Source organism: Centroberyx affinis, unplaced genomic scaffold (assembly GCF_046629955.1).
Source record: "Centroberyx affinis isolate AG114_WGS23_722 - 3 ecotype Tasmania unplaced genomic scaffold, CSIRO-AGI_Caff_v1 ptg004184l_1, whole genome shotgun sequence".
NCBI classification, from domain to species: domain Eukaryota; kingdom Metazoa; phylum Chordata; class Actinopteri; order Beryciformes; family Berycidae; genus Centroberyx; species Centroberyx affinis.
Genome location: NW_027281937.1, coordinates 26,858 through 51,651, shown reverse-complemented (window position 1 = coordinate 51,651; position 24,794 = coordinate 26,858). Strand labels below are relative to the sequence as shown.

Genomic DNA, 24,794 nt, shown 5'->3' with positions numbered 1-24,794 from the left:
CAAGGAAAGTTTTCCAAGATAAACAAATATCTTCTGTAGTCAGGAATCTTGCACATATTAGGCTAACAGCAAAAGTGCTATTTTCTTAAACACACTTCAACATATTTCAGAATGATTGAGAAAAAAAAATCCATGTTGCCTTGAGGCCTTGGTACCGAATGGCATACTAGTCAATAAAATGTGTGTGTGTCTCTGAGTGTCTACGTTGGCTATTGAATCATGTCAACATTACACTCCTTTAGGCCACAGTTACACACATTGCCCTCTAGTACCGTTGTAAGTCACCCAGTTATAACGTAAAGTGCAATTCTGTCTATAATTATACTGTAATCATCTTTATATATGGCCATTAACGTCATCACCTATCATGTATACACAATACAGCCTGCGCAAAAGACCCAGACGTGTTGTGGCATGAGCAATGGATCACAGCAGAAGGTATGTGCCGACAGTGAAATCCAACCGCAAGTGTTTGGCATTGGCATATCACACCACAGTCTATGCATGTTTGAGTTTGTGGTGAGTTAGCTGCAAATATGCAGGTTTGTGGTTGACAATTAATGGTATTCCTTTTGCAGGTAAAATGTTTTGATGTTCTTTCATTTGATTTGATTTGATGTTCTTTGATGTGATTTAAATCCCGAATGAGCAACCATATAGAAAAGAAGACAGTGTCACATTCTATGTTAATGTTCTCGATTTACAATAAACTTTATTCATAAAAGTAGAGGCTACTGGTGAATATTTACACCGTCGCTAGATGTCAGATGCCCAAAAACCTCACAAGCCTTCCCTCCCTCTGTACCTCTCCTCACCCTCTTCTCTTCCTTCTCAGACTGGTGGGTTTGGGCTGGCTGAAGGAGCCGGGCTGGGTGGTACAGGGGTTTTGCGACCGAAGGGGATGGGGGGCAGGATGGGCTTGGCGTTGGATCCAGGGCGTCCAGAGGAGGGAGTCATGACCGCAGATAGTTGGTCTGTGTCCGGTCGAGGGGCGTCAGGGGTCTGGCCCGATTCCACTTGTTCTGAAAGGGATGGATACAAGCATGGATATGGACGCATTATACAAGCACATCTATGGTCACTAGAAATAACTAGAGTCAACCTGACTAAATTATGCTCAGACGTACAGTCTTGGTGATTTATGGACGGTAATTTGTCATGTGTAGACTCAAATGATTTGTAAGAGGTTTGTAGCAATGGCCTACAACTGTCTGTGACTTGCATGAAAAGCAGAAAAACAGCCTTTTTGAAAACAGAAAAAAACAACTTAAAGCATATCACTGGAAAGGATAGGCATGATGCAACTGATAACTGAATTTTCTCTCTCAGACGTCCTAGTTGCTAGTGGGATGATATGTATACCATCACCTTTGTTACATGCATATTTTCTGGCAAAGATGCCCTAAAAATAATCATAAAAAATGTATTTCTGACCTTTGAGTGTTTCTAGGGTGTGTCCCAGGGCAGAGATATCCAGAGGCTCCACGGCAGGTCCGGAGCCCAGGTCTAAGCCTCGACCTGGGGCGACGGCCTCGGAGAAGGCTCCTGCTGAGCTGGGCACAGACAGGGCCGAACTGGTACGGGACTCATCTGAGCTGCTAGTGGAAGCAGGGAGAGAGAGGGGAAGCATTGAAAGAAGGGAAGAGAACCCAGAGATGAAAGAAAGGGAGAAAGAGAGAGGGAGACGATGGAGATGAAGAGGGAAGAGGAAGGTCAGGTAATGAGAAGAGTTTGAGTGAAGGGACAAACAGTTAAATCACAAAAGAGAAAAGGGGTGAACACACTTCAGCTCTTGGGGGATTGAACTTGGGACCTTCCAGTTACAGGACAGTCTCTTTAACCACTAGTCCAACCTCATGCCTACCAGTTTTTGTTTTCTGATAACTCTGTTTATTTCCTACTGTACTGAACTACTGATGTATTATTTTTGTGGCATTCTTCCCCATGCAGATCTGTTATCCTGCCCTTTTCCCAACTCCACCCCTTCTTATCACTAGAAAGGCGAAAAGACCATGCCGCTGGGTGAGATTTGAAAATTAGATTTCTCCAGAACTGTGTATGCAGTGTACTCATCTGCCCATGGCTTTTTCTAAATATTTGCCCTTAAAATGCCTGTGTTTTTGGAATAGATATATATATAAAAATATGTTTTTTCCCACACAAAACACCTTCCTCAGTGCTAGAATTAGGAGCTATAGGGCAATTGTACTTCAAGTGTGAATGTCTCTCCCTCCATTGGATCCATTGAATGCCCTCAAAACTCTATTGAAACTAATTTCACACATTTGATCACTCACATGCCTTCAGAACAAAAGTGTGATGAAGATGATGAAGACTTAAGCGAAAGGAGGAAGTGGCGTTAAATGGGAAAAGGCATGCACTACAATGGGAAAAAAGCTTTAGGGCTTGCTGTGTTATAAAAAAGAAATTAAATCAGTATAGCAATAACACTCAGTATCAAAGACCTACAGGAGGTGGACAACATAACAGAAACACTTAACAATATATGAATATCAAGTACGTAATAAGAAGTAGGGCCATCCTTTGCTTCCAGAACAGCTTCAATCCCACTGTCGTCCTGAGCTGTGTGTCTTGGGATATTGGACCATTTTTCAAGAAGGAATGCCTCCAGTCCTTTGATATTTCTTGGCCGTTATACAACCATGCAGAGCAATCATCGGACCTAATGACTCCCATGAGAACGCTGCCCAAACTATTACAGATCCACCACCATGTTTAGACAGTTGGAAACAGACATTGTGTGTTGGAGGAATCCTTTGGCTTTCTCCGAACATAAACCCGTCTGGGTACACAAAAAAAAGAAAGAAAGACAACTCTTCAAACCAGAAGATTCAGATTTTTTTTTTCCCATTGCTCAGTGGTCAGTTTTGTACTGCTTACATCAGAGTATGGATTTTTGTGAAGCTCACGGCACACAGTTTTTGTTGAGAATGTCTCACAGAGGTGTTGATTCAATTCTGTGGTAATACTGTTAATTGTCCATCTATCCCCTGCTTTCAACTTGCAATATTCTTTGCTAGTGCAGTTTGTCCAAGGTTGGGATTATACAGACTGCTCCCTCGCCACATGAAATCATTTTGCCGTTTTTATGACTGATGCACCTGCAATTCTGACATTGACTATTTTGCCCTTTAGGGACTCTGTTAGATACCTCATGTTGCTTTGAAAAAACTCACATATAAAAGTGGAGATTGCTGGACCTCTTTGAAAGCTGACACATACTTGACTTGGTATTCATCTTAATATGACTTTCCTATGTAGCTGCCTGTAGATGTGTTTTAGTTTTAGTTCAAAGTTAAAGTCCTTTTTCATGTGTTGTTACTGTTATTTTGTCCACGCCATGAATATTGACTATGTCCTGATACAATGTGTTTCACAGTGATCCAACCACCCCTCCCATTATCAATGCCAGGAAACAACTCTGTTGTCTCACTTAAGCTACAAAAGTGGGATGGAAGCTGACACCAGTAATAGAGAATGATCTGTCAAATGTCTGCGGTGAAACACAAACACACACACACACACACACACACACACACACACAGCCTATGCCAAAATCCCATCAGAGAAATAGGACAGCCTCCTCTGTTACAATATGTCAGATAGACACACAAGTAAAGACACATCCCTAATAAAAGCTAGGCCAACACAGATGTCTGGAATCCTCTATAGAAATACTGCAGGGCTGAGTAATGCTCACTTCACATACTATAGGTCATGTATCACTCACGATGCCTTGACAGAACATGTACATTGTCAACAAGTTCGGTAAAACTTGACTTCTACAAACATGAAGCCAGTGTTTGTGTTAGTGTATCTTAAATGTCTTTAGATTACTTTTGAGAAAAGGTAATGAAATAAGTTGCTAATTTGTTCAGGTGAGGGAATACCGTGTGCTTGCATGCACACGCAAGCATGTGCACGCTCACACAGCACACACAAACACACTTTTCTTGACTGCATCAATGTATGACTGATTAAACTCATATTTGCAACCAACTTGTGCAGTAAGCCTGTTTATTGAGCTTAAGTATACACAGGGGGAGTTAAAAAGTAGAAAAAGCTATAAATCAGAATTTATGAGTCAGTGTAACTATAACTCTGTGTATCTGTGTATGTGTGTGTGTGTGTAGGTTTGTCCCCAGATGGCTCATACCAGTAAAATCAGCTCTATAAAAGTGAACATATGTTGTTAAACAAGCACAGAGAGGTAAAGAACAGTACAACAAAAGCAGTTTTCTGCTTCTCAGTCTTCAGCCTGGGACTCTGTTTTATTAAACCTCTAGACTTCCTGTGGATTCTAACATGAAGGTGGGGAAACAAGCCTTGCACAACTCTCACCATAACTCAAAATGCTATTTCTATTGAAGTTTACAAACCATATACTGCATGAAGTGAAACCTAATACAACTTCAAAATACATCTGTATCTGTTATTCACATACAATTCCATCTCTCCTTACTCCAGGTCTGGCAATAATGTGTCTTTTCAATGGGTACCTACCCTTTTTTTGGGTAGGGCATTGGTAAACTGTGAGCATCTGTGAGTGTGTGTGTGTGTCTGTGTGTGTGTGTGTGTGTGTGTGTGTGTGTGTGTGTGTGTGTGCGCGTGTGTGTATTTACCTGCTGTCCTCATATAAATGGGGGCCAGGATCCTGATTCTGAGAGGCAGTTTGGGCAGAGCTGAGGTAAAAAAAAAAAACACATAGAAAAATTCATTTTTCTTCACAAGTTTAAATCATATGGAAAAGCAATTTCAAACACACACACACACACACACACACACACACACACACGTTCGCATGTACCCATGCATACACAACGTACAATGAGACCTCAGACTCTAAAGCCCCAGTTCCTTGACAAGGGCAGCCACCAGAAGAAGGTGAATTTCGACTTGGCAAATTGTGTGTGTGAAGATGATAGGCACAATACCTATCATCTTCCTTGATCATTCATTCATTTGTTCATTCTTTAATTCATTCATATTAGTGTAGTCGTTGACAGGTATAATTTAACTTAAATGAAAGCACCACATCACAAACCTCTATTCTTAGCCAACAGTTGGATGCAAATAATCTTCCACTTCAACATCAAGGTCAAACAGCAGCCCAAAATAGGCCATTCAAATGCAGTTAGGAGAAGTGCTCCAATTACACGTAATTTGGCTTAGTGGTGAATGCCTACTCGAATTAAGGACTGGAGCACTATGAAGTGCATGCTACTATACACCTTTTGAAGAGCTGGCTGTAGGCCCCTGGACTCTTCCCTACTATAGCCTCTCTCACCAGCTGCTCACGCCTTCTGATGGAAGCCAGCTCCTAGGGAGGGGAGAGAGTCGAAGAGAACAAGAAGGAGTAGAGGAGGAGGAGTGGGAAGGTCAGGAGAAGGGAGCAAGAAATGCAGGCAAGAGAGATCGAGATGAGGGGAGAGGGAGAATGATATGGAGGTGATGGGGGGGTTAGAAAGAGGAGGGGAGTGAGGTGGAGAGAGGGAGAAAGATATGTAGAGGAGGAGTGGGAAGGAGTCCAGAATGTACAGTGGGAGGATGAGGAGGAGAAAGAGAGACAGAATTCTGTTACAGTAAATACACGCAGGCGAATCAATGGAAGGGATTGATTTTATGAATTTGATAGTCTTTAGATGTGCAAATGTGTGAGATGTATTTTTTTGGCATTCACTGACAGGCTGCATTACCAAATAAATGTTTCATCAGAAGTCATGTTACTCACGGCGGGGCTCTTCTGACGGCTGAGCTGTGCCTGGAGCTTGGTCCAGTAGTTTCTGTAGGAGGGGTCTGATGGGTCCAGGGCCGGGGCTGAGCGAGACTTACTGTCTGATCCTGACCTGCTAGACGGGGCCGAAGCTGGCCTCTCCTCTGGCAGATGCCCTGAGGCTGAGAGAGAAAAATAGATATGTCAATACTGTATGTAAAGGTCACAACATACACACGCACACACACACACACACACTTAAGCACACATACATGAACACAGAGACACTCGGATTGAACACACCTGTGGAGGTGTGGTCTGGGGAGGCTCTGGTGTTGTGGTCCCCTTCAGCCTGCTCCTCCAGCCCCAGGTACTCCTTCACTACCTGCCTCAGTGTCTGGTAGGCTTCTACCTGGTCATCTACACACACACACACACACACACACACACACACACACACGCAACCACCAAACACATGAGTGCACTTAAATGTACATTTGCATTTACACCCATTAACACATAAGAACACACAGAAAAAATGGGTTCATGAATGTAGCCAACGTGTCTCCCATCTAATGCTAATGAATTAAAGATATGGGGATGATGACCTCAGTGTAATGAGGTGCTAGCTAGCAGCGCATAAAAATGATGAGTTACCCACGCTCCCTGTACATTCACTTCATTAAGGAAACAGCTAACATGTCTCAGTGCTTTCATGAGGGAATGATAAACACAGCCATTCGGCAGCTAATGTGCTCTTAATACATGTGGTAATTGGATTGAAAGTGTAGTGCACGGGTTTGAGTGAAGTGCGCTCATTTATCTGTGGCTATAGCGATGACACTCAGAGTGCTCTTGGCCAGGGGGATGCAGGGTATTTTTGACTTAGTGAGACACTAAGATGACACATTGCCTGTGAAGAGAGCAATCACGGCGCAACAATGAATTCCCTATTCCTTTGTCCTACTAAGATGTATCATATGCAAAGCCTGAGCAAGTAGAGAGGCTAAAATGGATGATTGTTGGTAATTTCATTGTGGATATTTACACTTGTACTGTAATGAAACAATAGCAAATCACTAAATTGGATTTGAATCTCCACTGAGAGGGGTAATTTAAAACTGCCTACTAATAAACTGCTATTATTTAGCTCTGCAATCAACACTGAAACCAATAACTTAGCCCTCAACCAACATGAATGGATAAGTTCAGTGTCATGACAGTTCAATGACAAAACGCCCCCTTGCCGTACCACAGGGGATGACGTTATCGAAGAAGCCCGGCCGCTGCCTGTTGGTGTTTGCGTAGAGCTCTATACGTGCCACTGCCGTGTCTATCTGTGTACGGGTGTAGAGGCCCCGGCTTCTCAGGTGCCTGCTATACTGCTCCGCCTGGGTGGGGATGAGCAGGATGTAGCGAGGCTCGAAGTAGCTGTTCTTCAGACTTAACACACCCTGCGAGGACAGACAAACAGTTTGGCTTTGAGGAGGAGGGTTAGCTATAGAGAAGGAAGAAGGAAGCTTCACTCTGTGGTTCATGGGTTGAAAACGGGATGTCTGTCACTCTGAGAGGTTACACTTTGACGTTTTAATCCCACTCAGAATGTAGAACAAAACTGTAGAACCATAAGAACATGATTTTCACACTGGAAGAATAAATGTAACGTTTTTAGACCTCTAAAACTGAATTTAAGACTTAAAATGCTTTATTAAACTGTACTCAAGACTAAAGAACATAATTAATTTTAATTAATTAATTAATATAATATAATTTAAAACATTTTAAGACTGTTTCAGGACCTTGTGAAGAATGCTTGTCTCGTGCTTACTTCACAGTACTATATGTTATATACCGTATCTAACGCATTGCTATAGAAAACCAGGCAGTCCTTCAATTTAAGTTAAAACATGAAAATCACCAAATTTGGAATTACAAGGTTTTCACCTGACAGCAACAATATACTATACTGTATCTACAGTAACATATACTGCATACCGAAGGTCGTTAGTGGCTAGGTGAAAATCTCTCTATCTTCCTTTGGCTTTCTCTGTCTCTCTGCCAGTCTCTATTTTATTAAACACACGTGTGACTGCTTGATGTACTCCAGCCTGCACATGCAAGTCTGTGTATAGGCGTTCTCCATACGCACCTCTAGCTCCATATGCACACAGCAGGCCAGGCCTTCGCTGGCCACATCCTCTATGGCGTCCCTGGTCAGGCCGTACCTATGACCCCCATACTGCATGGTCTGGATAAACTTACCCTGAGGGGGAATTTCCAGTTGGGGGGGAAATAATGAGAGAACTTTTTAGTGTACCATCGCCACAGACCACTTTACTACCACAGATTCATCATCTTACCACTGTTATGAGCTACATTAATCTCCTCAGGTGGATATAATACTTGACGTACACATACGACCTCAGCCTGTTCTGTCAAAATTAATCATCTCAGTTACTTCCCTTCCTGCAAGCTGAACTCTTGACCCCAGTGGTCAGGGCAAAAATCCCTCTCTTTGTTACTTCTCACACATGACCCCTGACCTTTTGTCTATCTTCTTCGTTTTATTTGAGCTGCATAATTTATCACTCTCAACAAGCCTATGGCCAGATCCCAGCTTGGAATACAGCATGCACACTTAAATGTAATACCTGTTCTTTGGTTTGGGATAGTTATAGTGAATGCAGACCCACAGCTGATGGCAATAAAATCCAACAAAGCATTATGGTTTGCAATTTCCTTATAAATGAGTATTGTCTGTATTTTCTATAAATTGCACATCTGTTTGATACTTCATATCAAGATGTCCTCTGCAGACCTGAGTCAAACAGGAATTTAAGTTTCATCAAATGCTTTGCTTGCATCATCCAACCTAAATTAGTCATAGAAAAGCATTCAAACACTCATTTACCAATGTCACTCACAGAATGGCAGAACCATATGAGATTTAGTTTGGCTGCTGTCTTGTGATTCCATATTATCAGACTTGGCAACCACTCAGCCAAAATGACACAGCATGCTAATCTTCCCTGTATTTACAGCCCAGTGAAACAGTATAATAAGTACTTAGGACTGCTGATTGGGGTTAATTTTGTATAAGAACAGCCACAAGGAGTGGATACAAGAGGTTATGATTACATAGTTACAGAACAGTACATCTGGGGGAGGGAGGGAGGGAGGGAGAGGGGAGTGGAGGGGAAGAGAGGAGAGATGAGAGCATGAGGAGAAAGACCTGAGTAAGAAGGAAAGGCGAGGAGGGGAGAAAAAGAGAGGAGTGATAGTCTAAAAAGTTGGCAACAAAGTAGATAGATGGATGAATCAAGTATAGGGAGGGATAGACAGTAAAGTTAAGCTGATCCACTTCCTCTGCTGGAGCAGACAAATGGCATCGATACCAGCATCAAAGCCGTGCCTGTGTAAATCACTCCCTGACCCAGACCTCTATCCATCATCCCACCACACTTACATAATAGCAGCTTGAAGAGAGGGACAAGCTGGGAGAGAAACCAAACGTGCCCCAGACCTCAGGCCTCCTATCCAGGACTCATTTTTCTGACTCTAAACAATATTTGATGACTAGTGTAGATTTGATGCTTTTGTTATCTTCGAGGAGTATGACAACAAGGCTAAAGTGATTAATGAGAGACGGTTACTTTCGATTCACACAAATACAAAAACTTGATACCTGATCACGCATAGGAAATCTACGGAGCCTGGCAGGGGCCGTCCTGTAAGGAAGATGTATTTCGTGGTACATAAAACATGAGCTTGAGTTACATAAAAAAATATGTGAATAGATATAAAACATGTGCATATAATAACTTGACCGATGCTCTATAATATCCCTCAAGTCTGCATATTGATGATGGCAGAGCCCATTAACCTACTTACTAGTAATATTGTCTTACATGGCAAGCGTTAAGGATTGCCTTGATTACTCATCCCCTGAGTTTTTTACCTAAAGTAGACTTTAATCAACAAATATATCCAGTATACCTTAACAAAAGCCTCATTCAACTAAATATATCTTTATTCAAGAAGATATCAGGCCAATTACACTAACTACTACTAAATAAATCAACACAATAAAGTAAATTCAACTAATTATGGCAAGTGAGTTAAATCAGTTTGAAACTTGCTCAAGGAGATAAATTGAGCAGATTTAAAAAACATGCACATTTAATTAACTTGTGGGTATGTGTTAATTAATTTTTCAGCATGAATTATAAAATTGTGCGCACAAAACAATCAAATTGTGGTCTCGAAATGTATATTTTATTCTCCTGCGGCCACTCCCAGGCTCTGTAGATGAATCAAAAGCTTCATGAAAGGTAACACACCATGTGAATCAAGTTTTGGAAATCTTCCTCACTGACAAAATGGTAGTCACTTCCACCCTCCTCTCCAAAGTAGGGCCCCCTTGTGGTGTGACAGGCTCTGTGGGAACACACACACACACACACACACACACACACACACACACACACACACACACACACACACACACACACACACACACACACACACACACCTGAGTCTGGGTCATTGTGTAACACATCCAGCCATATAATTTACGAGGACTAAGTATTTGAAATATCCTGGGCCTGCAACCACTAAAGAGGGCCGGTAGGGGGGCTAAGAGACGGGACAAGCCCCCTGGGCTCCTGGAATGTTCCAGACAATAAAACCAACCACCAGGTGAGAGCCAGAGAAATGCCATCACCAGCAGATGCAAGTTTGACCTTCATACTGACGCATGTGTTGCCACGATATTTAATGTATGTGGGCTATGGATCTATCTTTCAATAAGGAAGCATGCTATTGGTCACTTATCCTGGGTTTTTTAAGATGATTACTTTAAGCACATAAGATATACTTGACAAGGGAAGTGATATTCAGTGGAGATGGATAGATAATTGAGGATCATTGTGATAATACAGCTTAAGAACATTTTAGGTTAGAACTCAAAATTGTCTGTGGGCTTGTTTATCACTATACACTGATGTTTCTTTTTGCTAGTCTCCCACACTGGCTCTTGCTAATGCAGAATGTAAAAGTCAGAAAAGAGCCAGCTGATATGAGGCATTATTTTACTCATCATACCACTATGGCTACACCAATATGTATTGTAATGCAAACAGGTGGCCATTTACTTAAAGAAGTCAAATGTTGAGAGTGGCTGCACTTTCAATTCAATCTATTTAGGAAGTTAATTTATCATTTTGAAGTGACCTGACTAACTTTAATTGACACCACCTCTGAGCACCAGGCATGTGACTGATGTTATATGTACCAAAAGTATGAGACTGACCCGTAGGCGAAGTATTCGCTGAACTCGTGACAGAGTTTGTGGGCCAGCTCTCTCTTCCCACAGGCTTGAGGACCGGTCAGCACCAGCATAGGATAGGGAGAGTCTATACTGGGCAGGGTACTGCTAGGACACACACACATAGACACACACACACACACACACACACACACACACACATAGACACACACACACACATAGACACACACACACACACACACACACACACACACACACGCACACACACACACACACACACACACACACACACACACACACACACACACACACACACAGACAAATGTATGCGCACACACTCACACATACACACAGGTTTCTGATGAGTTTAGCAGTAAGTTTTTAGCTTCTCTCTCTCAGATGAGTAAGACTTAGTTATTACAATAAAGCATGAAACCAGAGCACACGCTTCTCCATGCTTGTCAGCCACTCCTACAGTCAATACAGACGGGAGCCTTATGGGCAATATGGATGTGCTCTCTCTAAGAAGCATAGTATAGAATGGTGAATTGATTGTAGCTGCAGCATTTTATTTGCTGATGATGGATATTTTCCAAAAAAGTGCTGATGCATTAACTCATTTTTTTTCTTTTAGGTGGTAGATAATATGAGCAACATAGAAACACTGCAGATAAAATGTTGCTTATGTCTGAAAACCACATTCTTGGTTGGTTATTTTACAGAGGGCGCTTGATTATGACTAATCCTCACATTGTGATTGCTTGTAAACATCCATATTAAGATCCCTTGGCCCACTTCCCAAACAGCATTTCAGCACCTCGCCTCAGACAATCTTTTGCCTTTATTTTCTTTTGTCCTTTTTCTTCCTGAGTTCAGATTGTGTCACCTTGGTCACAAGGTGGTCTTAAGTCAAAAAGTACCAAGATCCAATATGGCACACTAAATCATTAATGCAATGGAACAAAGATGATCTTACCACTAACATGTTTTTGAGATACGGGGCACTGGACGAATCAGCAGTGACAATATTTAACAATATATTTATACCAACCTATCATAGAGGACCTGGGGCTGCATCAGCTGGTACACCAGGTGGGTCATGTGGTCCGTGGCTGCCACCACATCCAGAGGAGGGTCATACCTGTTCACTGATGATACCTGGGATTTAAGGTCAATAACTTGGGGTCATACGCCACCCCACATCCGAGGAGAATATGACAGCGATATTAAGTTGGTGGCATTCATTCTAGCTTTGGACAAAAGGGAATAGACTAATATCCTGATTAAACATGAAAATAATGTGCCTTGATAAGCTGTTGTTTGTGCTGATGTCCAAGATAGAGATCAAAATAGTTTACCTTGTGAAAGATATTATGTGTATTCATACCTTCTCCTTGGCAGTGACTTTCTCCTGGTCCAGTCTAGTCAGGTGTTGGAGGAGGAAGATGATTGACAGTCTGTAATCTGGCTGCTCCTACCAGTCACATTAATATAGCATACATTACATCAACATTAGGTTGTGGATCACCCAGTGATGGAGCTCATTTTACTTGAAGGACATTTTCCTCTGTTGTTGAACTGAATACAGTATACAGAGCTGAAACCATAGAACCATAGAAACCATCATATAACGCCCAGGGCTTACAGGCTAGCTGCAGTTCACATGCAGAATAGATGCAGGGGGGTGGACTTCTAAAATGCATAAATTTTCCCATAGTAGTAGTAGTCTGTGGTCAGTAGGATTGGGTTACCTGCACTGGGTTTCCCTGCAGATTGAGGTCCCTCAGGAGGAATAGATCATGGATGTGTGTGCACTCCTTAATTTCACTAATCTGAAATCAGTGAAACATGAACATAAATTCATTCAGTGGAATCTTTGTTTGCTGATGCAATGTCTCACTATGAAATATGATTTCTAGGTTGGTGGTGTACCTCTTCATTTTGTGGATATTTCATAACCAAAGTTCTGGGCCCATAAGCACAGTATAACCACATTTACATGAACCATAATGAGCGGCAGGATGGCTTAAACAGATTGACTGGATAAGAGTGTCAGCTAAATGCCTATGAAATTAGCAATACATACACAAAAACATGTTTGTTTGTTTATTTTTGAAAATTCCTGTATATTAATTGTACCTGGTGGATCAACTGATTCTGATGTCAAAATGCATATGCAGGCTATTTCCTTTTTTTTCAATGAGTTTTAGGCCCAAATTCAAATTCACCTTGGCATTTAATTCTTACAAATGACCTCAATTTCTGGCAGGATTTGGATAAACAAAAATCTGCTGTAAACCAATTCTAAGATACTTTCTAAAAATGGTTCCTGATCAGTACCAGGTTGTTCTCAAGGTTAATGGAGCCCAATAGGTGGAGGTTATGGAGGCCGGAAAGACTGGTGATGCGGTTCAGAGACAAATCCAGAACCTGCAGGCTCCTCAGATTCTCCAACCCTTCAATCCTCTCCAGCTGGTTCCCCCTCTGGACAGGGAGGAAAGATCAGACCGTTACTGAGGACACAAGCAAGCAGGCAAGTACAAACATATTCGCACACACACACGCACCTGCACACGCACACACAAACAGCAGCAGTCTGTCTCACAAGAGGCTTCCAACTGCTGGTTCTTCTCTCCCTCCTCTTCCACAATCTTCAGTTCCACTAATCAAAATTAACTGAGTGTCCCCCGGTCGAGCTGCGGGGTGCCTGCCTCCACCTTCTTCCCCCTCAGTGCTGGGATGAGTGGCAGGCCTGCTCCTCTCTGCTAAATCCTGACAGGTGAGGACTGACAGCCCAACAGCTGGCGAGGTGCTAGCACAGCACGCTAACCTGCTAAAGAACCAGACCCAGGCTCCCCTCCCCTGCCAGCGTCCCCAGCCCCCTTCTCACTCCCTTTCACTGACTAAGGTTGTTATCCAGGCCTCTGGCTGCACCTCACCCTGCTCTCGCCAAGCACGTTGCCTGGCAGAGGGCTGCCATCAGCGGGGGAGGGTGACCGCGCCGGTCCCTTGAAGCTCTGGGGCTGCGGTGTGATGGGCTGGGAAACAGACTGGCTGACAGGGGCATGCTGTTTGGGGAGGCAGCATGCGAGCAAAAGGGGTTAGGGATGGGATTAGATGGATGTTGGATGGACAAGGTGTGCATGAGTGTGTGTGTGTGCGCGTGTGTGTTGAACTACTTCCAGGCTCACTCAAACACCGGCAGCTGGTCCCAAAGCAAAGCTACAGACAGCGGAGGACACAGCCAGACTGATGGCTGCTGACAACAAGGAAACACTGACAAAGGACAATACACGCATGCGCGCCGCACACACACACACACACACACAAAAGCAAGGGAGGGACAGAGAGGGAGAGAGAGAGAGAGAGAGAGAGAGAGTGAGAGAGAGAGAAAGAGAGAGAAAGAGGGACAGAGAGAGAGAGAGAGAGAGAGAGAGAGAGAGAGAGAGAGAGAAAGTGAGAGAGGCCTGCTGTTGGGCCATATGGTGATTCCAGAACAGGAGGCCAGGGTTTTACTGAATGTAAAAACAAGGCCAAGAAAAGAGACATAAACAGAGAGAAAGACAAAGAGGAAAGGAGAGAATAGATAAAGAAACAGACAGGTGAAATCGAGCTTACAGGAGATGAAAGACAGGGAATGAGAAACAACAAATCTATGTGTGTAGATACCAGTCGACACATGGAGGAACAACATCTTGAAAAGTGATGACATACCGTAAATGGAAGTATGTCAGTGATGGCAAGCATACAGCAAGGTGAATGGAAAACAACTGAGCTGCGTGTTTAAAATGCAGGTTTATAAGTCTGTGTTTGTATGCATGTGTGTGTGCATGTGTGTGACAGTTTGTGCTCGGACCAAATGTGAAATAACACACAAGAGGAGGACCTACAAGGCAGAGGTCTATGAGAGGCAGTTTGTCCAGGCCACTGATCTTGGAGATCTTGTTGTAAGCCAGGCTGAGATGGGTGAGGCTGCAACACTGCTCAAGACCACTGATCTCGCTGAAGCTGTTGTCTGAGGCCAGGTATGGACACGTTAAGAATGATACACAAGGGAAAAAGACAGGAATATATGAAGAGCTTTGTTCCAAAATGAGATATCTACCATTTGAAAAAAGTGATGCCTACTCTTACAAAATGATTGATAGTCCAAAATCAAGATGAATCAAGGTGCTTTTGAATGATAGTGGGTAACTTATGTTCTTGGCTGACAAGATGGTAACAATTTTACAGTCAATATCTTATATATTTAAAAGGTATAGAATGACAAAGTTAAGATAGTGATTTCTTTGTAAAAATGTATACATAGGGTTTTGGAAAAGAGAGTGTGTGATTGACAGAGAAAGAGAGAGAGAGAGAGAGAGAAATAAAGACAGATAGAGAAAGTGTGTGTGGACATGGATGAATTCAACTGTTTCTCAATAAGGATACAGTCCAGTTCCAGTTTACAAAGAGAGGAAAAGGCTGACAAATCCTTCATTTTTGTCATATGGTTGTGGGAGAAATTGACCTCCTGAAAAAAGCCACAGATTAGCATAACCATGGCATAAACATAAGTCATGAAAGCCACATTATCAAGAATTTAACTTGAAGCATTTCTTCCACAAAATCCATAGAGAAGGGAAATATTTTTGAAACTGGTAAAGTTCACTGTCATCCAAGGACAGTTAATGCCTTGTAAGCATATTCAAAGTGACTACAGATGGGCTATGGAAATCCAGGCCTATCTTATGGGAATAGCCCTATACAGTAAAACCCAAGCCACCAATCAAACATTGTCTTATCCTGTCAGCCCAAGGTCCTGCGTTACCTTCAGGTTCTTGGGTGGCTGGAATCCAAAGAAGTCGGAGAGTTCATTGTGGGAAGCATCCAGGATGATGAGGTAGGGCATGTGGCTCACACAGGATAAATCTATCAGTTGACAAACGTTAAGGGAGTTGGGTTGATCAGAGGGGAAAGACGGCAACATCAAAGTAAAATCATTCAAATCATATTGTTCATCTTATCATTCAAATTAAAATAAATGAGTCCTTAATAGCATCAATAAAGTGCATATCTTTGACAATCTGTTAGTAATATGGTCACAGGCTGATATAAATAAAAAGCCTATAATAGCAGCTGTTTGTAAAGGCATAGCCCATCATTTGAACATTAGAAGGCTTACCTTTGATTTTGTTGTGTGGCAGCTCAAGCTTTTGGACATGGACATAATTGCATAAAATGGAGACATCGCTCAGATTGTAACCCTGGGGTAAACAAAAACACAACCTTGGCTAAATTAAATTTGTCACAAAATGAAATTGCAAAGGGAATAGCCTGACTTAAGTGCAATACAATATGACACAATCTTTAGGTAAGCCAATTTGTCTGGGATTGCTTTGTCTTGGTAAATCAGATAGCAAACATTATGCTTTTAAGCCATAATGCCAGATGCGAGTGGTGTGTGTTTGTGTGTATCTGTGTGTGTCTTACAGGCACAGAGAGGTACTGGTAGTAGTGCTGCAGTCCAGTACCAAAGCTTCCAAGGTTAGATAGGCAGCTGGTCACCACCTCTGCAGTTAAAACACCATCCTTCTGTTACCATAGAGAAATACAGTTCAGGGTGACTCAGGATTTTTGTATATATGGTAAAGTAATAGAACAGTGAAGCTATTGTGTTTAGCCCTTGCAGCTTTTACAACAGTGTAGTAGCCTTCCTGCAATAAAAGTGTGATTACACAATTTAAAGAGTTTGTCTGCCAGGCACATGGAATGAGGCCACTACAAGCACGGCATTGCGCTCACAGCTTCCTGCCCCTACAAGCACACACACACACACATACATGCACATAGATACACACACAGATTATGCTGAGGATGCACAGACACATTCTTTTATGTCACAGCAACTAGGCTGCCATTACAAATTTCTAATTATCAATGATAATAGCAATGTGACCTTGCAGTGCTGCTTTATCTCCACAGACCTCTTGTACAAGGTTACCTGCTTTACCTGTTGCATGTGGAATAAATATGAAAGTTTAATCAAACTGTTCAATGAATGGATACGTTCAAGTAGTCTGGCTACTGAATCACTCTCCTTACAGCATTTTCATGGTGAAAGAGACCAAAGGAGAACATCAATGATCCTCACAACAATAACACACACATTATGCTGTTAAGAATCAACCACCTTGTCCATGACAACAGTTAACAGCTAAGGAAATCACAAATTTATCACAGTAAGATAATTTATCAAATAGAGTGAAATACAGGTTTCAGCAAGACTTGTAATGCCAGTTCAAATTACATTTTAAAACATTTTCACTCCCAACAATTAGCCCGAAGTGTAACAAAAACAGTAAAATATGCGTTTGCGAAACCAGGGAAATGTCTCACTAGAAAGGTTAGCTATAAGTTAGTTAGCGTTAATGCACCGAGAAAAAGGTAAGCTAGCTCTGGAACCTGGTATTTAAGACTCAAATGCAACATGTGGCCGTATTTAAAACCTTTTGAGGCCTTGACTTTATATAAACCAATTTAAAGTATTTTAAGGACTCTACAGACACCCTGCATAGGTAAACTTTCACTGGCTAAGCTGTCATGCTTACCTCCATCTCCCTGTTTTCTTCTTCCACACAGGTTGAAGCCTCTGCAACGCGAGTGTTGTTAGTCACTGACCCTAGGGGATTGCAGCCAGCAGTAGGCGACAGTGAAGGAAACCGTGGACTCGTTTCCTTCATTATTTCCTGCTGAAAACGTCGAGGTGGAAGACAAAGGATGCTTACTGATTTGATAAGCAGTCAAAAAAAGAGAATTTAGTCCGAAAATATATTCAAAATATTTGTGTCCAAGCGCGCTAGCTAGCTTTTAGCTTGAAGCGTCCTCCACGTCGCTAGGCAACGATGAGGCGAGTGTGAGGTGAAATGAACTATGGGGCTTGTAGTTATCTTGTTGACTGTCACAGCATGCCAGGCTTTTGCACGTTGAGGGAGGTAGCCAGGGGTACTGTGTTTTTTTTTGCCTCTATTTGTATACAGTTACACATTCAGACTTCAAGGACTAGTATCAGACTTCAGGAATTCAGACTTCATAACAGGGTTTGGGAGTGTCACATTGAGTATTAGTTGGGGCCTCTTAAAACCATGTCAACAAGTGTCCAATAAACATGGATATAGGCCCAAGCCAACACAGAAAAGAATGCTTTTCTTGTGGAATGTTGTCTGTGTTTATTTTTCTGATCCCATTATGCAATGCTTTAGCGCTTCATGTGTCAAAATGTCACACAACACATGACACCTGACAGGTGAAGTACATTCCTCAGGTGTTTGTTTTGGATCTGTCCCATTGATATAATATCTGATACACTCAGTCTGAGTTAGTGTACAACCCAGATAACATCTATGGTGCATCAGACCGTTGACAGACTATGTTGGCATGTGTGGCAGAGGGTTTCTGTGTACATGAATTCTTGTCAGCTGTACTTTTCCAATGGAAAATATGTCTTTGTTTTGTGATCACACAAGACAAAATGATAAAATATACACTGGCACAGTCATTATGCAAAATACATAAGAGATTCAGACAAAATTGGGATTTGGATTGTTTATTTTTTTCAGCAAGATTAGTGTACGCATTGGCAAATCATCTGTCCTTAATTTAGCATAGAGTGACAAATTCAAAGCATTTATGAGAATGATAATGAACAACCAGAGGAAGAATGAAGATCTGAAAACTTCTTTACAATTGTCACACTTTGACTTATAGAATTCAATACATTCTTTCTTGAAAAATCAATATGACACTCATCAGACACATTTATGTGCAAAATAATCGTGTTTATAACAAAGCAAAAAAAATAAAGAGTGTGTGCTGAAGTTAACCTCCACTTAAATGATGGACCCTTATGACATTTTACATATTTTATCCATGAGTCAGGGGCATGAACAGCGGGAGATGTAATCACTTACATATATGGAGTATGCCACACAATTGTAGTATGTTTGTGTGCATATTAGTATGTGTGTGTGACATGGTATAGTCTGTAACTTTGTATTTAAGTTTCCCATGTATAATATTACAAAAGTAGCTCTGAACTGAACAGCTGAATGAGCAGATTTTAACTTTACACTAAGTGTACATTTCAGAGCGGCAGGCGAACCCCTCAGCAGCTCCACGGTTGTTTTCCCATCGATCCCAGCCTATGTGTCATTATGATGGATTGCTCTGTGTGCTTCCGGGAGACCAGCGCTGGGCCTGCTGTATTGACAAGGCTCTCTTTCCCCTCTCCTTCTCTCGTTAAGTACTTCTCTCCCGAGTTAATGAACTAAAAACACGGAGGGGTGCGGGGAGACGAATGATTTGTGACCGTCTCTTGAGCGTGTGTGTGTTCAGTTCAGTTTAGAAGACCTCAAATTTAAGTTTTCAGCACATGTAGTGGGGAGGACAGAAAAAAGATTCACAGCCGCATCAATTTCAGTTTATTGAGCTGGTATGACTGATGAACTGTATTCCCACGCACTAGCCTCAACACAACACACACAGGTCATTCCACTGTGGTGTGCCGCTCCATGAAACATTACAGCTGAAATATACCTTGTTCCAGTTTGAGAGAAGAATGGAAAAAGTAGCTTTAGGTGATGGTACAGTGGCTTTAGGTGAAATGCTGTACTAAAAGTTCAGCAAAAAATCTTTATTACAGAGTCTTTCATCCAATTTATAAAACATGTTATATTAACTGACAACTTCCCACATTAGCCCCATAGGTTTACTGCACAAACTATGAGAAAAAAATGACAGATAAACAGACCATTTAACAGCCGTAGATATGAGACAAATCTAAGCTAGGGGAATCTTTGGGGACCAACCCAAATTGGCGGCAGGCAGAAGATGCGGCCTCATTCAGACAGTGTAATCTGGCATCTGTTATTGCAGACAGAGTCAGTGGGCCCATGGGGCAGCCAGGAGAGGAAAGATAGACGGTGTAATTGAGAGCAGCAGTTTAGATCTAACAGGGAAATGAGATGAGATGGGGCCCAAGTTGGGGTGGGTGTCCAAGACAGTCGCCTTTTATCTGGAGCTGAAGTCGGGGTGAGTGGGGGATTGTTTGACTCACTGTGTGTGTGTGTGTGTGTGTGTGTGTGTGTGTGTTGCATTTGTGTGTCTTCTAAAAAGAGAGAATGGACAGTATAGATTACCTTATGACAATGACAACTTCTATTAAGTTGCAAACATTGTTAGTGTGGACAGCGGCATCTGACCATTCACATAGTAGAGGAAAATACAGTTCCAGACCTGAATCAAATTTGAAATCCATTTGTCTGCCGAACTTGATGAGAGATGATACTTATTGACCATTCGATTGGTTTCTTCATGTGATGTAGTGTTAGCTGAAGAAGTGGGTGTATTGGTTAGGGAAATTTGTGACTTGCCAATTAAATCTCAGTGGTAGATAGTCAGATTTCACACACTATAAAGAGCCAAGACTGGAACAAACTGCTTTCCCTTTTCATCAGTAACCCGTCATGGCATCCCAGCCAACACCAGAACCACAGAGCTTCACTAACCACCATCTACTCCCACGACCCCACTGAACCCCGTCCCTGAACCCCCCACATCACATCGTCACACGGTAGTGATCTTCTTGTCCTTGGTGGCCTGTTTAATGGCGGCCTGCTCGCAGATGATCTCCTTCAGCCTCTGCAGGCGGGTGTTTTGGGTGCCCAGGTCCCCCACGCCCGTCTGGCTGCGCTGGAGGAGGGACAGGGCGTTGATGTACTCCAGCTCCGTGTAGCGGACTCCCTGGTCCACCACCAGGTTCAGCAGCTCGTCCGCCGTGTTGTACAGCATCTCATAGTACTGCCTGGATAGAGGGGTGGGAGGATAGCAGAGAGAGAGACGAGAGAGGGGTTGGATGATGTGTGGGGGGGTTTATATAGAGAAAATGGAAGAGATAAGGAAATAAATAGGGAGGGGGAAGAAGACAGTAGAGAAAAGGACAAAATGAAGAGAAAGAAAGAAAGAAAGAAAGAAAGGGAGAGAGAGTTAGAGAGTTAACAACACTTGGTTTTGCATTATTCCTGTGCAACATCTGATGGAGCAAAAACACAACAAAGGGGAAACACAAAAGCCAAATTAACTACTGTTGCTGTCAAGCCCAATTTTGTGAGAAAGGGCTTCGAGGACCTCACCCTGCCAGCACAGACAGCTGAGGGAAAAGAGAGAAAACATCCACTGTCTACCAACTACTGAGATAGTTTTAATGAAACAATGCTGACGGAGCCAAAAGAGAAAAGGGCTGTGAGTAGAATTAATAGGTCCTTAACCAGGACCTAAAACCACAATGGGACATTTGAAAAAGAGAGGAAAGACCATGAAGTGCATACTGATAGAGAAGAAGAGCAGGTGGCGGTGTATCACGCATACTTCCAATGCTGACTGACACATGAGGCATAAAGGTCAGATACACCAGACACAGGTGGGGTAGAGGGAATGTGCGGCACGCGTATGTGTGTGTGTTTACTTTCATGTACGCTGTCTGCGTTTCTTCTGTTTAACTGGATGTGTAGCCGTGGCCCCCGTGTGTATGTGAGCACAGGATGGAAATACAAATCGTTAGCATCAACTCACAGAGGAGCACACGGTGCATTGCCATACATATGGATTCTAGTAGGACGGTAACCTGTCATACACGCAATTCACACACTTCTGTTCACAAAGTGCTGCTTGGTATGGAGCTGGAAGTAATGCACTGGGGAGTGCTGCGATGCAGGGCAGACTATTTTTCTCTGCTTGGGGGCTAAACAGGTCAAATACCTTGGAGAGTGTGTGTTTGAGGGCTTTTGTAGGCCACAGCTATGTTATCTAACACACACACACACACACACACACCACCACACTGGCACACACACTAAGACAGATTCAGTCCCTGATCTGCCCCTGGCTACAGGAGAAATCCCATTCACTTAAGATATACTGAATGTTACGCTTCCACAATGGTGGAGGGAGGGAGAGTAAGAGAACAGCAGACAAAGACACACACACACACACACACACACACACACACACACACACACACACACACACACACACATACTATGAAAAGTATGTTTTAAATTACAAAAGAACAAAGATTACCGAGAACATAAAAACTGCATTTTTTTTTTTTAAAGTATTAGCACTTTTCTCACTTTCCCTTCGGCATAGTGTTTCTTTAACAATGAGTGAGGCTGTTTCTTATGGTCCCCATATGACAAGAGCAGCAATATATTTTAATGAGCCTGTGTCTGCGGGTGACACTGAATATTCTCAGTTTGGGTCCTGGGCTGAAGTAGTTTCAGCTCAACATTTCTCCTTCTAGACTAAATAAACTTCCTACTAGCATAAATTGGCCACCTTGGCCAAGGGCAGATGCCAGTCACTCAACAATAGCGGCTCCTGCTGCTTTGTGAGTGCAGCAGTTCAGTGGAGAGAGATAATCCTAGTCCCTCACATTGTTAGGCTAAAGAAAGGTGGTGTGGCTGGAAAAATCTTAAGTCCACCTGTTTTTAAATCCTTCTTTTTGTGACAATGGAGAAAAAGAGTGATTTATATTTCTGTCCATCAAAGCATATGGAGGAAGAGAGGGTTACGCCTGGAAAAGCTCTCTATTGTGCCAGAGGAAGTGGAAAGCACACAGATACAAATCTTTAGTAATTTCTGATGTGGCGGAGGAAAAAAGACACCTTCATAAGAAAAGCTATTCTTATCTCATTTGTTTAGCTCCACCACCCATCCAAGACCCCTTCCGTTCTCAAGGTGATTATTTTAGATGCTAACGAGGCGTTAATGAGCACGGTGTTTTATGGGCTGTCATTCTGGAGATACAACGGCAGAGATAAGGTGGAAAGCGTAAAAGGAATGATAGAATGAACGAGAGGGAGACAGAGAGAGATAACAAGTAAGAGTGAGGGAGAGAGTGATGAAGACACATAAAGAGATGAGTGAGGAACTGAAGTGCACAATATCTGTTTTAATATTTTCCTCTTTCCCTGACAAGTAATGCCCTTGGTCACGGGTGCATTTGCATTCTCGCTCACTCTCCATCCCGCTCTCAATTTCTCTCCAAGGTCTTGTTCATTTTTTCATTCCTAAGCTCATTTCACGAATGAGCTTGTCAATATTGATGAGGGGTCACATTGGTTCACTCCTTCACCGTGGGCATGACAGCAGCCAGGAAAGAACCTGGTTAAAAAGATGGGTCCCACTTGTGCTTTTATCTCATAATGAAACGTGCGGTGTGTTCGTGTATGTAAGTGTGTGTGTGTGTGTGTGTGTGTGTGTGTATCGTCTTCCCTGCTGATAGGTGTCTGTAAATGTCGATGTCTCTGGATGTGTGTCTGGCTTTGTGTCCGCTTGTTTGCATGTGTGTGTGTCTGTGCAGCGTGTGTTTGAGTGTTAGCACATTCACCTCGCAAACACAGCAAAACACCAACTCTAAAGCATTCCCATTTCATTCCCCACACCCAGCGATTAACTGCACGCTTGAGGCAAATTCACCTCGTTATATGATCTAATGGGAAAAACACACACGACCAAAACACACTCGCTCGTTTCTTTTGTTGAGAGAGGGAGCTTTGAACAGAAGGCTTCCCTCTTTCAAATATCCATCCGTGACTCTCAAAGGGAAGCAGGATAGCAGAGGAAAAAACATGTTGATTTGAAAGGGAGCAATAAACAAGAGTAGAAAGTGCACCTGTCTAGCTGGGACTATTTCCATTTGTACTTTTTAAAGTGGCTTTGTAGGTTTAACAGTTGTTTTGAAGCTATGCAGATGCATGCTAAATAATTGCTATATATGAGATTTTGTTGATATATTGTTGAAATTATTTGCTATGACACATTCCAAATCTAAAAAAGGAACCCTTCTGATAAACTGATGACTTATGCACAGGGTAAATCAACTGCAAATATGACTGCTGATGGCTGGAATGATGACTGTGGCCACTTCGACAGGTACCAACCACTGTTTGGACATTCTTCTCTGTTAAAAAAAAAAAAAAAAATGATTTGGCTGGTGAAAGCGCCTGGTAAAATTTGGAATCGGCCTGTTGATGTAGCCAGGAGCGAATAAAAAGTACTTTATAGGAGCTATAAAACATAGCACTAATATAATAGCAACTATAATTCACTTAGCAATGATATATTTAGGGAAAATCCTACACAGGTTGCCTTTGAAAAGGATCTGCTAGGGCCCATTTATAATTGATGATTGGGTATGAAATCCTCTGTGCAGTTTGTTGTTCCTATTAGGTAGGATCCAATATCGCAATAGAAAAGGAGTATCCACTGCCAAACAATGTGCTGGTGTGTCGCCTGCTTGTTGGTGTGTGTGTGTGTGTGTGTGTGTGTGTGTGTGTGTATGTGTGTGTGTGTGTGTGTGTGTGTGTGTGTGTGTGTGTGTGCATGTCAAGGGGTGGTGAGGACACCTGGCAATCTGCAAGCCTCTGTTCAGTACAAAGGGGAGGGGGAGAGAGGGTTGGTTCAGAGAGAGAAGGTGTGAGTGAGTGAGTGTGTGTGTGTGTGTGTGTGTGTGTGTGTGTGTTTGTGTGTTTCTGTCTGTGTGATGTATGTAAGTATGTGCTGAAAACAGCCAAACACTTCCAAACACTTCATTACCCAGGCGGTTGGAAAGCCATTTGCCAAACAGCGGAAGGCTGTTAATAAGATTAAAATCTCTAGGCACCCCACCATCAAGACAGAATCCCCCACCCCCCGTCAGCACCACCTACACACACATACACACACACACACCTA

At 42.5% G+C, this 24,794-nt stretch overlaps 2 protein-coding genes across 2 annotated transcripts in view; both read right to left on the bottom strand.

Moving 5' to 3' along the window:
* Positions 1 to 831: 831 nt before the first annotated feature.
* On the bottom strand, positions 832 to 17,617 carry lrguk (leucine-rich repeats and guanylate kinase domain containing). Its single transcript, XM_071542791.1, has 20 exons — positions 17,612 to 17,617; positions 16,494 to 16,595; positions 16,186 to 16,267; positions 15,832 to 15,932; positions 15,453 to 15,534; positions 14,912 to 15,036; positions 13,362 to 13,505; positions 12,773 to 12,853; positions 12,409 to 12,495; positions 12,073 to 12,179; positions 11,046 to 11,168; positions 10,075 to 10,171; positions 7,884 to 7,997; positions 6,987 to 7,188; positions 6,038 to 6,154; positions 5,753 to 5,916; positions 5,253 to 5,341; positions 4,644 to 4,703; positions 1,435 to 1,598; positions 832 to 1,022 (listed from the first exon to the last, which is right to left on the bottom strand). The coding sequence occupies exons 1-20, from the start codon at positions 17,615 to 17,617 to the stop codon at positions 832 to 834; spliced, it is 2,238 nt and encodes a 745-aa protein (XP_071398892.1).
* A 981-nt stretch (positions 17,618 to 18,598) lies between these two features.
* The window catches only part of exoc4 (exocyst complex component 4), a gene marked incomplete at its 5' end in the record, with an annotated part of 29,721 nt that continues 23,525 nt past the window's right edge, over positions 18,599 to 24,794 (bottom strand). Inside the window, one exon of the mRNA XM_071542785.1 lies at positions 18,599 to 20,862. Coding sequence (XP_071398886.1) covers positions 20,625 to 20,862 — 238 coding nt within the window. The remainder of the gene's footprint in view (positions 20,863 to 24,794) is intronic.